The 15,328-nt window shown below is 45.2% G+C and overlaps 1 protein-coding gene across 1 annotated transcript in view; it reads right to left on the reverse strand.

The window, feature by feature from the left end:
- Syne2 (spectrin repeat containing nuclear envelope protein 2) overlaps positions 1-15,328 on the reverse strand; it is a 300,335-nt gene that overhangs the window by 180,556 nt on the left and 104,451 nt on the right. Inside the window, exons 22-30 of the mRNA XM_057782661.1 lie at positions 14,333-14,467; positions 12,469-12,627; positions 10,200-10,411; positions 9,960-10,050; positions 9,075-9,190; positions 7,866-7,992; positions 6,516-6,673; positions 4,445-4,592; positions 3,101-3,690 (exon numbers count right to left, since the gene is read on the reverse strand). Of these exons, the coding sequence (XP_057638644.1) occupies positions 3,101-3,690; positions 4,445-4,592; positions 6,516-6,673; positions 7,866-7,992; positions 9,075-9,190; positions 9,960-10,050; positions 10,200-10,411; positions 12,469-12,627; positions 14,333-14,467 (1,736 nt within the window). The remainder of the gene's footprint in view (positions 1-3,100; positions 3,691-4,444; positions 4,593-6,515; positions 6,674-7,865; positions 7,993-9,074; positions 9,191-9,959; positions 10,051-10,199; positions 10,412-12,468; positions 12,628-14,332; positions 14,468-15,328) is intronic.

Genomic DNA, 15,328 nt, shown 5'->3' on the forward strand with positions numbered 1-15,328 from the left:
AGCCAATTGTTGATGTGGTTGATTCAATAAAAAACATGGGAAATGTCAGGATTGTGCTTTCATTGTCTTCATGAGATTAATGGCAAAATTAAAAATTCCTACTACAAAGGAATTCCTGAATTTAATCCTTCATTACAGAGATCAGAGGGTTTCTTGCATTACCAGAATACTATTTGGCATTTTAATTAAATATAATAAAGATACAAAGACATAAGCAACAACATTTTCCCCTTGTTGAACATATGTACATATGTGCATATGAGAGAAAATACACAGAGCATGCGTGTGGAGAACATGTGGAGCATGTGGAGAACACAGGATAGGAACAGATAGGTAGTTGAATTGAGCAAGGCCTCTAAGAAAGGGTGGGGGACCAAGGAGGAAGGAGACAACGGGCCATCACACACTTCGTCTACAAAAAGCTCTCCCGATTCGAAAAGGAGCCACTTAACTAATGGTTTATTCTGAAAACCAAGCCTGGAGGAAGAACGCCATGGCATGAATGTAAACTGCGGCTGACCAGCTCTACCTCCTCGCCTCCAGCTCTCCCAGAAACCCACATCTCAGCGGCTCTCCATCCTGACTCATTCACCTAAACCGCAACTAAGATTCCTAGCACCCTGACACTGAGAAATGCCAGCTCTGTCTAGGTCTTCTTTCTCCTCCACTGGCCAGCAGCGTCTCACACACATGGTCACTTCCTCCTGGGCAAGGCTCCCAAGCCCCTCTTGGTCTCCCTGAGTCCCCAACCTTCAGCTAGCTCTTCCTTATTCCCATGGTCTCTTAGAGTACCCTTGCAGGTACACCCTGGACCTCCACTGGGGCATCTAAACTCAGTTATTTGGCAAGTTTCCGTCAACCTCACGACTTTAAGCAGCAACTGATGACTCAGAGGTGCATCTCTAGCTCAGACCTTTCACCTGACGGCATTTATCTTTAAGTCATGTTGAAATGGCTACCAGATGGACAAATGGGCACATCAAACCTGTCATTTCTAAAAAGGAGCACACATAATCTGTCATTCAGCAGCTGGGAAATGCCAGTCTTTCTCATGTATTAATGGTGAGTCCATTCTTACAGCTTCTCAGGTCAAACCCTGGGAACCATACCGCACCTAAACATTTTACCTCACCCCTGGTCCATGTACCATCATCCTCCCTCACCTGTGTGGCAGCTCCTAGGCACCCGTAGTCTATGTTTGGCACATCAGCTATAGAAAACCAGTGGTGGTTTGAACCACAGCATTGCCTGCTGCTTAGAACTCTCTAGTGACAACCAGGTCACTCAAAGAGGAAGCCAAAGCCACAACACAGCCCCATCCTGCCCTTGACATCCCATTTCCCTTCCCTTCTCCTCAGGGCTATACTGTCTCACTTTCTTGCTTCTTCACATTCATACCTGAGTTTTGTACAATGGATCCCTCAGTCTGGAAGGCTCTTCCCCAGGGAGTTACAAGTCTTGCTCTTAATACTTTTTGTTTTTGGTTTTGTTTTTTGTTTTTGAGACAGGGTTTCTCTGTGTTACAGTCTTAGCTGTCCTAGAACTTGCTTTTGTAGACCAGGCTGGCCTCAACTCACAGATATCCGCCCGCCTCTGCCTCCCGAGTGCTGGATTAAAGGTGTGTGCCACCGCCACCGCCCAGTTTGCTCTTGTACTTTATTTGATGCACCTGTGTTCACAGAGATATCAGCCACCTTGCCATCGCCACCTCTTCCTCCTTCCCTACTCAGCTCTGTCTCATCTGGTTTAGTCCTCACCAGTCCCTCCTAGGGACTAACAAGCTCTAGAAGAGTCGAGAACTTTTGGCCTCTTTTGTTTAAGTGCAACACTCCCAATATCCTAAGCCATTGGGCATGGGACATCTATTATTATATTCATGGCTACACGAATATGCAACTGTCATTTATATACATGTAGCTCTTGATTCATACTAATATCCATTACTTTTGGTGAACATATAATTAAAATCCATTGAAGTAATAACTACACAAATGATTAGTTCAATACCTCAGTACACACTGGGGGACTCTAAGGATAAAAGTCTCATTGGGCCTGAGGGGGAATTTTGGAGGGAAGGGCATATTAAATAATAACTACTAAGGAACTTGGGTGAGCTAAAAACTCCTAAGAGACTACCAAGTCAGAGAAGCTAAAATGATAGAGAGTGGGAATGGTTTGGAATGTTTATTAAGAAGTGGAAGATTCCACATGAGCAAGTCCTGCTAATGCCTCGGTGTTCGCGAGCGATCTGGCAGCCATATTCTGAATGCTGAAATTAAAATGGCTTGTCTACTGCCAATCTCCTTCAGTTCCCACAACGCCCCTTTAAACTCAGCACGACTCTGAGTGGACAGGGCAGGAGACCACCCCAGAACTGAGGTGTACAGGGACATGTGATGGCACGTGGCCTTCAATCACCGATCCTTTCATTTTGAGATGGCTGACACTGTCCACTCGAAAGGAGCAAGAATTCTCTCACACCTGTGCGGGACGATCTAGATTAGAGTAACTGAGTTGTGAAGACTCACACTAATTATGGGCAACATCCTTCCCTGGGCTGGGATTCCTGTACGGAATCAAAAGCAGAAAGTGACCGGAACACTAACATCTGTGGCTCTGTGCTCCCTGATCGCGGTTGGCAGCTGCCTTGAGCAGCCGCGGCCAGTATTTCCCACCATGACCTCCTTCCAAACTGGGAGCCAATAATGCTTTCTCTGTGGGGCCCCTTTGGTCAGTATTTTATCCTAAGAACAGGGAAACAGAACTGAGAGGAGCAGCTGAGTCATATATGAACTACGTGGGACATGCTAGGCTTTCAGCCTTAAGGGAATGCCACAATACACAGAGAAGAATGAAGAACCAAGAACTTCGGTCCTTCACCAGTGTCTCGCTCCATGCCTCCCATGTCCAGGAAAAGACATACTACAGAGGGGGAAATGAACATTTTGTAGAGGAATTTTACCAATCAAAAGTAAATTCTCGTGAAAAGTCTGTTGAAAGTGATGCAGAACTGACTAACCAGAGTGGTGAGATAGGAACAGAAAGATCCAGAAGTATTTGGAAACACAGCAATTACCACTGTGGATGTCACCGTTCTTACCGATGTTTCACAGCTGGCGCAGTGGGATCCTTAAGACCAATTTTACTGATCTGATTCTGGATGTCTTGAATATTTTTAAAGAGCTCATAATTTCTGGAACTACAAGCCTCCAATAAGGTCTTGTTCTCGGTGAGCCCCTCCTGTTTACTCTGGCCGTGCAAGTCTGAGACCTTTACTGACAAAGAACCAAGAAGCTCCTCACAGGTGGTAAACTCCCCTCCCTTGGCATCTTTGACGTTTATGCCAAGCATCCTCAAGCTTTCATCCAAAGGCCCGGCCTTCTCTTTCAGCAGGAGGATGTCTTCCTCCATAGCCCCCACGGCCAGAGTACCATCTGCTGCATTCGCGGCAGGAGGGTCTGCAGGGAGCTTCGCAGCTCTCAGAGAAGCTAAAAAATCCTCCAGAGCCTTCAGGGCATCTTCACTCATCTCTACTTTCTGGTTCATGGTCTCCAGCTGGAGTCTGCATTTCAGCACAATGTCCTGAATTGCACGCTGATCGAGTGTGTGTAAATCCACTGGGACTGAGCCACACGGCTCCTCTAAATTGGCACACAGTCTGATCTGCTTCGCTATGGAATCTCGGGTAACCTAAGGTTAAAAAGTAAAACAAAACGAAACAGTGAAAAGAGAAAGAACAGCCCTGGATCAAATCTCATGCACCATGCTCATTCATGTGTGTGTGCACTCACTCACATGTGTACTCTCTCTCACATGCACGCGCGCGCACACACACACACGCGCGCGCACATGTACACACATGCACACACACAAACACACAGGGCAAAAACTTAAGAGAGAACCAAGTGCTGACGAAATTTGATCTACAAAAATGTTTCTGAATTTAACCAAAGCTGAATATTTTAGAATCAGGGAACATTTCAGTGGCAGATGAGCCAATGCCAACTGTTTCTTATTCTAGCACCTTCCTCATGCCTGAATTCCCCAAAGAAAACAAGTACATAGACACACTGCTTCAAAGAAATTACTAACAGGCCAACAATGAAATAACCTGTCTGTGACCAGAGAAGTATTTAAAATGGGATCAGGGTTGAGTAAATTGAAGAATATGCCTACTTCAACCTGTGAGCCAGCTGCAGTGTTTAGAAATTTAGGCACTAAAGACATTCCTAAGAAAGGCTTTATCTTGAAATGAAAGAAAATATCCCTTTACTTATTCCCTGGTACCTACTTTAAACTTCAAGGAACAGAACAAATGAGAAATGAATAACAAGTTTAAATTATTAAGGTATTTATATTATGGTTTAAAAAAGGTTAAAGATCTTTGAACATCTATAAGCGTCTAAAGAATTGAAGATCGTATAAGTTATGAAAATTTACTCACCTGCAGATTCTGATAGATGCCATCAACCTTCACGGGATGCAGGTCCTGGACAGTCACTGTGCGAAAGGGCATATGGGGGCCGCAAAGGAGAGCACACTCCTTCTCCAGGGGCAATACGATCTGCAGGGCCATCTCCAGTGACTCCATTCTGCGGGTAAAACAAACCAGATGCGATGGGAAACCAGTGAAAGGCTGTCCCATAAAAACACACTCACACCGCCATTTAGCCCAAAGAAGGAAATGGTTACCCAATAAAAATAAATATAATGACATGTACAAACCCTTACATTAAAACCCAACCCACAGATCCAAAGTGCCAAAGAAATCAGGCAGGGATATAGCTCAGTGTTAAACTGCCATCTAGAAAGCATAAAGCTCTCCATTTGATCCTCAGTACTAAAATAAAGATAAATCAAAATTTAAAATGTCAAAAAAATATATCCAAGTACACACACACACACACACACACACACACCATTCATTCATCCATTTATTTAGTAAGAGACCTGGGTTAACCACCATCCTGTCGGCCTGAAACAACTATAACTCACTTCTCTAGTGTTGATAATTTGTTTTGTTTTGTTTTGTTTTGTTTTGAGACAGGGTCTTATGTAGCCCAGGCTGACCTTGAACTTGCTATGTAGCCAGGGTGACTTCAAACCTCTGATCCCAAACCCTAGGATTACAGGTGCACAGCCCTCCATCCACTTTCCAGGGTGCTTAGGACAGGAAGGAAGGCTGTGTACATCAGCGAGTTCTCTGCCAGCCGAGCCGCATCCTCAGCCCCTCCGACGTCTCCACTCACCATTTCTCCCCACCCTTCAGTGCGTGCCAGCACCTAAACCTTCTAGAGAGTCTAACAGATAGCACGTACTGTGGAAAGTTGTTAAGTATACTAAACATTTTTCTTTGGAAACACAAAGATTTCTTCTTCGAAATACAAGGATAACAATGAAATTTAGCTTGGATGTAAGGACTAATAAGCCTCAAAATTATTTCTTGCAATTATGGAATTGTGATATTTCCATACTACAAGTATGATTGCTTTTCAGAAGTATGGAAATAAATGGGGCCCAATTGATAATAATAGGCTCTACTGACAATAATTTAAAACATCAAATGTGTAACACACAGACTCTGAGTGCTGGCTGCTTCCCATGTAAGACAGGAATACGTACTGGGGACACAAACCCCAACCTCATTCATTCATTCAGTCATTATTTGTTGGTTGGTTTGTTTATATGTGTATGGGTGTTTTGCCTACATGCATGTATGTGTAATATGCACATTTCTGGTGCCCATGGAATCCAGAAGGTGATAAATTCCTTGGAACTGGAGTTACAGAAAATTACGATGTAGGTGTTGGAAATTGAATCAGATCATCTGGATGTGCAGCCAGTGCTCTTAGCAGCCGGGCCATCTCTCCAGACCCTACTCTTGGGTTCTATGTAGGACAATAACAACACTGTCAACACTATCATCCTTAAAAATGAAGGAGTCAATGCTCTGAAAAGGTTGTGACTCAGAGAAGTCCATATCCAAGGAGAAACATGGCCTTTGAAACTAGAAAATACTCCTGACATAACCTCTTTTGGTAACTGCTTCCTTATTGGTAATCAGAGACCCGGGTGTTAGCAACTTGGCCTCGCCTGCTGCACACTGTGTGGTGATGGAAAAAACCATTGGCAGATGGGGCCTAGTGGGAGGAAGGTAGATCCGTGGGCATCACTGGAAATGACCGTGAAGGGGATGGGGGACTCCAGCCCCTTTCTGTTTCTATCTGCCCTCAGCTGCTAGTGAGTGGACAGACTTTCTCTGCCAAACACAGCCACCATGACCTTCTCTATCACCATGGTCCCAAACAGCAGGACCAAGCATCCAGGGTCTGCAGCCTCTGAATGTTGGCCCAAACAAACCTCTTCCTATATTCATTGCTTTATTTTATCACAGAGACAGTGTTAACAGGACAATCTGTTGTTGGGCTGTGCAAACTACGTGAATTTTGATGGCACAGTGGCCGCCTTGCTTACAATGACTCACACTCTTAGCGATCAGCAAACCTGAGTGGTACCTGGTGTTCAGAAGCTTCTGAAGTTCGTGTTCTTTTTCCTTTAATAAGTCTCTGGCCTGGGCTAGTGCGGGCTTCTCCGTGTCGCTCACTAGACTTTCTAGAGTCAGTGAAGTGGCTTCAAGCTCATCCCAGCGAGCACCGGCGTCCGCTTTGAAGACCTACGTGAAACAATGAGTCAGTCTGTCAAGTCACCGGTCAGAGGCTCACTTACCCTTCCCTCACAAGATGAGACCCTCGCCAACCCACAAACAGATACAGTGCCTCACATGAAAATGCATTTGCAACATTCATCAACCATCCACAAATGAACAGGGAATAATGGCATACAACCCTCACTCAGGAGTCAGGAAGAAAGATCAATACAGGGTCACCTGTCATCAAGCCTGACAGTCTGAATTCTTACACACACACACACACATGCACACGCACACACATACACACAGAGACACATACACACACACAAGTATGGGAGCTGCAAAGTTGGGGAAGTGTCTGCCACACAGCATGAGGAACTGAGTCTGAATCCCCATCACTCAGGTAAAGAGCTGAGCGCAGACTGCACTTCTGCCAACTCAGCACTGGGAGACAGAGACAGGAGGACCTAGGAAGGAGGGTTCTAGGAGCTCTGGGTTCAGCCGAAAACCCTGTCTCAAAAGATAAGGTAGAGAGTGTTAGACAGGACAGCTAGCCTCTGGCTTCCACATACACGGGCAAGCACACACACACACACACAAGCACATAATACACACAAGCACATACACATGTATACACACATTCACACAAGTACATACGCACAAGCACATGTACACACAAACATGCACACATGCATACACACAAACACGTGTACATATACACACACACATGAAATAACAGGTACTCTATTTTCTCTAAATAGAAAATTGTTACATTCTAAACTCAAAGAAAATTTGGAACGAACCTGTTTCTAGATACATTAAAAAAAAAAATCAATGAAAGGCCAGGCATAGTGGCACACACCTTTAATTCCAACACTCACAAGGCAGAGGCAGAATGATCTGTAAAGTTAAGGCCAGCCTGGTCTACATAGTGAAAAAAAAAAAAACTTGCCAAAAAAAAGTGAATGAAATTCATTAAACATTTGTACTGCTGGACTATTCTAATCCCTTTTCCTGGTTTCTGTCTTCTTTTAAAGTGTGTGTGGGGGGGGGGGGAGAAGGAGAGTCCAGAAGAAGGTGATGTCAGACCACTTGGAGCAGGAATTACAAGAAGGCAATGAGCTGCCTGACATGGATGCTGGGAACTGAACTTCCATCCTCTAAAGGAGCCACAAGTGCCCCTGACCCAGTGAGGAATGCCATTTTCAGAAATTACCTGCAGCTCTGCCAGCTCACCCTGCAGGCAAGCACTGCTCCTTTCCCTTCCACTAGGAAAGTCAGACGTGAGCCTGGATTTGCTGTCCTGCAGGTGCCGCTCAAGAATGTCTCTCTGTGTATCATACCTGGGAGAAAATGAAGTGCAGCAGTGCTTAGCATGGGGAAGGGGTACTGGGGGCAGGGCAAAGTATAATGAGATATGTATATATGCATTTACATGAAAAATGATACAGTGAAACCTATCTGTAGTGGTATTTCATTTGTATTTTAATAAATAAAGCTTGTCTGAAGTTCAGAGAATAAAGCAGCCGCACTGATCAGTCTTACAGACCAGGCAGTGGTGACACACACCTTTAATCCCAGTAGCCACACTAGTTTCCACAGAAGCTGGGCTGTAGTGATGCAAGCCTTTAATCCCAGCACTAGGGAGCAGTATAAAATGGGATGAAACAGTTCTCACACACAGCCTCATTCTGAGTTTCCTGGAGGCAGGATCGACATTTCAGACTGAGGTAGAGGTAAGAGTCAGTGGCTGGCTGTTTTGCTTTTCTGACCTTCCGGTTGAACCCCAATTTCTGTCTCTGAACTTTTATTAATCATGCTACACCTATTTCTTGTTTGCTAACCAAAAATTAAATAACTTTAAGAAATTACTTAGTGTAAAAATAAGATAGAAATATTTTTAAATTACTATCAACTGTGCATGAAGAAATACCCAAGGGATTCCTGCTTAAATTAGGGCCACATGCCAAAATTACAACTAAAGACTAATACAAGTTTGAAAAACACACAACTCAGGCAGGCGAAATGGCTCTGTGAGCAAAGGCACCTGCTGCCAAGCCTGATGACTTGATTTTGATCCCCCAGGCCCATGGTGGAAATTGTCATCTGTTTCCACACACCTGAACCCACCCATATCACGAATGAATAAATGTTAAAACCCTTAATGTTAAATAAGCTTTCAAATAACTAACATTCTATAATAAATGGTAAATGTTAAAATATCTTAGTAGTTAAAGGTGTCTGCCACCAAGCACAATGACATGAACTTAATCCTCAGAACCTATAGTGGAAGAAGAGAATATACACACACAAATAAATGTTTATGTATATATATGTATGTGTGTATACATGTGCATGTATATGTAAAATACATGTCACTGGTGAAAGAGTTTTAGTGGATCTTCACTGTTTAAGAAGAAGTCACCTTTCCCATAAGTCACTTAGAGTGCTGCAATCCTTCCCTTTCTTCTCCATAGCCCTTCCTTCTTGCTGAGGCTTCAATTCTGGTGTCCGGCTAAAGTTCTTAACGGGTTCCATTGCCTAAACAAAAATGCAAAAGAGTAAAGACAAAACCTTAGACACATTTACATAAGAACTTAATGATCAGAGACATACTGTTGGCTCTTTATATCCCAAACCAGGAGAGAATATAAGTCTCCGATATGTCTCCTCTCAGAGCAAAACCTTCTCACAGGACAGAGGACGTTGGCTAGGCCGACAGTGGTCTTCTAATTGGTAAGGAGGACAGCCAGGTTCCTGATGCAGACTCTGCATCAGACCTCAAGGGCTCAGTCAAGAGCAACAGCCCTGAAAACAGGCATTCCCCATTCCTTCCCAACACCTCTACCTGGCACCCTGCATGGTACCATACAGTAAATGTCAGTTTCTCTACCTTAAACAATTTTGCAAACTCAGTTCCCAAGGGAGACAAAATACATTCTACTAAGAAGCCAAATGACCCAGTACATCATAGCATGATGGAGTCGTCTGTGAAGACCACGATCAGCTTCATCCAACCTCAAAAGCAGCAGGCACAATTGGTCTTCGGACTTTGCAGGCAACTGTTGGTATTCTCGGAAGACTGCTAGGCACACTGCAGCTGTGCCGGGCATCATCCTAACTCTCTGAGGGGTGATCTTCCCCTTCCTTGCGTTTTGTAAAGTGGGAAATCTCAGTTAATGAAAACCATCAGATAACTAAACAAACCCTCACGAGAACTGGATGGCTGTACACTTAAGCCTTCTACACTGAGTTTCTTTGTGAACTATATCCCTCCACCCCCCTACCCTTACACCCCCGCGTTCAACACCTTTTCAGTAGACAGCTGGTTATCTGGTGTCTCAAGCAGTGCCTCGCTGTGGGCATCCCTCCTGCCATTCTCAGGTGTGGTCAAGGCACCCCTAGGAAAAAAAATAATGAGTGCATATTAAAATAGAGTAGGGGAATACAGAACCTTAAAAAGCATGAACCATATTTAATGTCATTTGATTGGATGAAAAGCTTTTTCTAGCTTTGTTCTGAAACACGGCTCCTTTTACAAGGTACCAACCTCTCCTTCAGCGCGCCTGCCTGGGAGGACCGCAGGGTCATATGAACCTCGGAAGCACATTTCAGAAGTCTCTCTATCTTTTGTTCATAATCTCCGAGTGCTCTCTTCAATTCCTGTTGACTCTCTGGTGAAGTCAGCTCTTCACACAGCATCCTCAAGATACCCACATGGTGTTCTAGCTGGCATGCAACACTATCAGGAGAGAAGCAAGCCTACAGGAGGGAAGAAGGCATGATCCAAGCTTCAGCAAAGGACACGTGATCAGAAACTCCAGGTGTGTTTGTGACTGACAGCATGCTCTTTTATGGACCGTCTGCCATGAGTTAGGTATGGTAACAGGTACTAGGGAAAAGTGATAATGGGAGCCAACCCTGAAGGAGTCCCAGTTCAATAACCAACATGCAGACAACGGTCTGTAGCACTGTGATGTAGGAGCACACTACAACTGTCCTGCTTCACAGAGGGAGCCATCTGAGTTGGAAGCAGAAGGGACGCAGAGTGCTGAGGGTGAATGGAGGACTGGCTTAGATTCTCTGCCCGTGCATACAGTCAAACATCCTGACAAAAGCAAGTTAAGGATGAGATGTTCAGTTTATCTCAAGGTTCCTAGCACAGCCCAGCACAGCAGGAAGTCAGGAAGGAGTTTCTAGTCCTATACATCAGCCAGTCAAGATGGCCCCATGGCCATGCCCAGAAACCCTCTCCTAGGGAACTCAGTTTCCGTCAAGGTAACGGTGAACACAAACTCATCACAGAGCCGTCTTCTCTACCAGAGATGGAGGATGACAGGTGGTAAACATTCTGAAAGCACAGGTCCACTGCTGCTGTTGGAGTACTCAGACTAAGCTGAGACGCTTAAAGGATATCCTGGAGCCTTCTAAAGAAATGGGGCTGTCCTTGGAGAGGGGAGAGAGCAACCACCAGGACCCAGTAAAATGGGATCTGGGTTTTGAAAGGCTAGTTCTGGGGCTGGGGCTATTGCTGCATTAGTACAATTCTTTTTTTTTTTTTTTGGTTTTGGTTTTTCGAGACAGGGTTTCTCTGTGGTTTTGGAGCCTGTCCTGGAACTAGCTCTTGTAGACCTGGCTGGTCTCGAACTCACAGAGATCCGCCTGCCTCTGCCTTCCAAGTGCTGGGATTAAAGGCGTGCGCCACCACCGCCCAGCCATTAGTACAATTCTTGTCTTCAGTGAGTGATGCCTTGGATTTCAACCCCCAGCCCTGTCCCCAACCCCAAAACAGTAAATTGTTGTGGTGAAAAGATGATGAAGCCATTTTCTTCCTAACAAAGCAAGGGAGGTGCAGCATGAAGGATGGAAGAAGTGTCTGGACTAATGGAACCAAGCTGCTCGGTCCAAGGCTACAGTGGTGGATGGAGCAGGAGCTACTGGTTCCCTTCTAGACACGTGAGCCTGACGTCCCTGAGGAACATTTGTGATAGCCACCGGTCAGGGGTAGACTTCAGAGACCAGGGAAACACTGCTGGAGAGAAATGCAGGCTCGATCAGAAACAGATGAATAAACAATCTGAAGGGTATAAAGTGGCAACTAAGGATGGATGGAAGTGAAAAATGTAGGCTATCCTGTCCAAAAACTAAAATATTTAGGAAAAGAGAAGAAGATGGGGAAATTCGTGAAGGATAATAAAACTACAGCTCCTTTTACAGCCTGTGTGTGTGTATTTATGCATATAGATACACACACACACACACACATATATTGCATGTAGGTATCTGTATGTCTATGCAAGGGAGGGTAACACTGTGAAAGTCACAGAAGTTGACAGTTAAAAAGAAAAGAGGCCTCAAAGCTATCGACCACACAAATCCCATCAAAGAGGCAGCAGATGGCAAAGAGGAGGTCCTCAGCTTGGCCCCCAAGATCCTGTATGTCTCGATTGTTCATTTTCACAAAGCTCTACTTTTGAGGACCCTATCTCCCGACAAAAACAAAAACAAAAACAGACAAACAAACAAAAAACATCCATACTACAGCAATAGCTGAGACAGTTAGGACCAGTCTCCGGAGCAGGAGGTCCCCAGCCATCACAAGAGAAACAGGAAGCAAGAACAGTGGCTGAGATTTCTCAGGGTCAGGTAGGGAGAAAGCACAGGGTCCTGTGAGAGCCCAGACCATGTAAGTGTCGAGTCCACAGGAACGAGCAGGCTAACATGATCTCCACAGCACGGCCAGTCCTAGGCCATGAACTTACACCGTGGTTACCCAGTGATCAGGAAGGTTAACAGCGGTGGGCGTGAGGTGCCTTTACCTCGTGCTCCTTGGCGAGGCCCCTGGTCTTCCCTCGGCGGAGAAGCTTCTTCTCCTTATTTATTTGCTTTTCAAGTTTTGCAATATTGTCTCTCAGCTTTCCTTCTTCAATGTCTATTTTTAGTTGTTGGATATACACAGAAATTTTGTGATGGAGAGACTGCCAACAACAAAGGGGTGTATTAATCACAGGGAGACAATCGGCTGGACTCCTTTCTACTTACAACAAAATGGCCACAGGAACAAAAGGAAGGCAGCGAAGCTTGCATGGTGTGTTCATTCAACCTCATAACCCTCGGGAAGAATGGAGAAAAACATTCCAGATCCATAAACCTATTTTGTTTTCTTTCTATCAACAAAAATTATGTGTTTTAAACCGTGAAAGATGCTGCTGAGAAAATAAAGGGCAAGCTACAGACTGAGGGGTACACTCCGAAGACGCACCTGAGTCTAAGCAGATCTAACAAACAGATGGGCGTGTCCTGGATGGGGTTCTGAAGCAGACACAAAGCATGGGCAAGGGAGGGCATGCATCTGAGGAAGCACGGGCTTTAGCGACTGTGCCACCTCTATACCGGCTCACTCTCGGGGACAATTCCTGCCCTGGAACTCTCTCAACTACCTCTGCCACAATTCTCTAAAACAAAAGCTGCTCTAAACCAGAAGCCCATTTATAAAACGCTTAAGTGGTGGGCATGCACCTTTAATCCCAGCACTCAGGAGGCAGAGCTCTGGGAGTTCCAGGTCAGCCTGGTCTATACATGAATTCTAGGCCAGCCAAGGCTACAGGTGAGACCCTGTCTAAAGAACAAATCAAAAATAAACTTTCAGGAAAACCATTGATAGATTTTAATTCAATTACATGGACATCTTTGATCCAGAACCCATTCCCCACTGAGGAGCGGAAAATCCAAGAATGCTCAAGAACCTTATGAAAGGTGGCGTAGCATTTGTGTGTTACCTCTCATCCTCTCATACACTGCAGGGCATCTCTAGATGACATATAACGTGTAATATAATGTAAACGCTGCGTGAACAGCTGTGTGCTCTACTGTTTAGTGAACCATGGTTGAGGAAAGGGCTGGACACCCTCAGAATGGAGACAAGTCTTTTTTCAAATATCTTTGACCCACAGTTGGTTGAATGCATGCACACAGAACCCAAAGATATGGAGAGCTGACTATACTGATTGAATACAAACATCTATTAGCAATAATCATTTATTGAATATACCATCTATGACTTATTTGCAAATCTTCGTAACAATCCTGCCAATTAAATTGTGCTATTCCCATTTGACCAGTGAGGTTCCTAAAAGTTTAGGAACCTAGCCAGGGCCATGGCTTCACCTTCACCAAGCCTCTCTTTGTTTCGCTAGGGAAACCTGCATGGGAACACGCTTTACTATATCATCTCAGTCAGGATCCAACCAGGAACCTAGAAACATGCTCAGCTTTTCATTCTGGGGATAGTAAATGGCTCCAGGCATGGAAGTTCAGACTAGTCAAACCAAGACGGGAAAGGCAATCTAGAGAAAAGCAATAGGAGAGAGCGGCTCCACCCCTGGGCTGGAGGCCGTGGTGGAGCCCGGGGGGGGGGGGGGGGGGGAGTCATGGAGTCTCCGATGCTAGAGAGACATGCTGCTGCTGAGACGCTCTGGAGACGCAGGGAAAGAAAGAATGTAGGCTCCCTTCCTCCAGTTGTCTCAGATCTATAAAGCAACGTCCCTGGCTGAGGTACACTAGTTATGGTCGAGCCCGGGAATCAGCACCTCTGGCTGTATCGTGGAGTAGACAGGAAAATTGCTCTGATGACTAACAGGCCCAGCCCCAGAGCCACAAGCCCAAGGCCCACGCTGCTCTCACCTCCCACTTGGCGCGTGCGGCTCGACACTGCTCTTCCAGGTGCAGCTTCGCATCACCTGGGACATTGCACTTCAGTTCTTCAACAGCTTGCAGATACTTGGCCAAACTGTTGGTATTAAAAATTCCTAATGCTTCCTGAAAATAAAAATCATGGAAATCGGATGATATTGCCAGATTCTTTGCACTAATTTGGTATGTCTTTAGTCTTTAGCAGAGAGAAGGGGAGCTGATGGTGACCGTCTGAAAATTTACAGGAAGCATTTAATATAGGATTTATATGGCAAATATTTAATGCTGTGCATGAGCAATGATATACAGCCAGGAGGCACCACTACCTCGTCCTCCACTCAAAGTCTCGCCCAAGGCCAGTCCAGAGACAGATGGTCCCACACCAGGGAAAGAGCTGCAGCAAACAGCTGGAGACAGACTGGCAGGACCTGCATCTCCTCCTCCCCAGGCATGCTCTCTGAGAGCAGAAACCTGGCTCAGGTAACCAGTGAATGACAACAAAAAAGCAGACAGGCTGGGAAATCCACAGAAGGATGAATGGATTCTGGAGGAGGCAATTACAGGGCAGAGACTCATTCATCCACACAACACACATTTAGTAAGCACCTACTGTAGACACAACACAATGCAGAGCCTAGGTCCTTCTCTCCCCAGCAGTTATCAAAGCAGCTATGTGGTGAGAGATGACTGAGAACTCCTCATTCTTCTGCCTCGGCTGAGTTCTGAGATTCCAGATGTGCACCACTGGCCAGTTGTACAGGATTTCTTTCTCTTTCTCTCTCTCCCTCTCTCCCTTTCTCTCTCCCTCCCCCTCCCCCTCTCCCTCCCTCTCCCTCTTTCTCTCTTTCTCTCTTACACACACACACAGGGGGGGACTAGTTGAAATGAAGAAAAGATCAAAGGGAGTAAAAAAGGGGGAAGAAAAAATATTTTCATGTGTGAAAATGTCACAATGAAAACTATTATTATGCATAATATAGATATGTA

This window comes from Chionomys nivalis, chromosome 10, assembly GCF_950005125.1.
Source record: "Chionomys nivalis chromosome 10, mChiNiv1.1, whole genome shotgun sequence".
Classification (NCBI taxonomy): Eukaryota; Metazoa; Chordata; class Mammalia; order Rodentia; family Cricetidae; genus Chionomys; species Chionomys nivalis.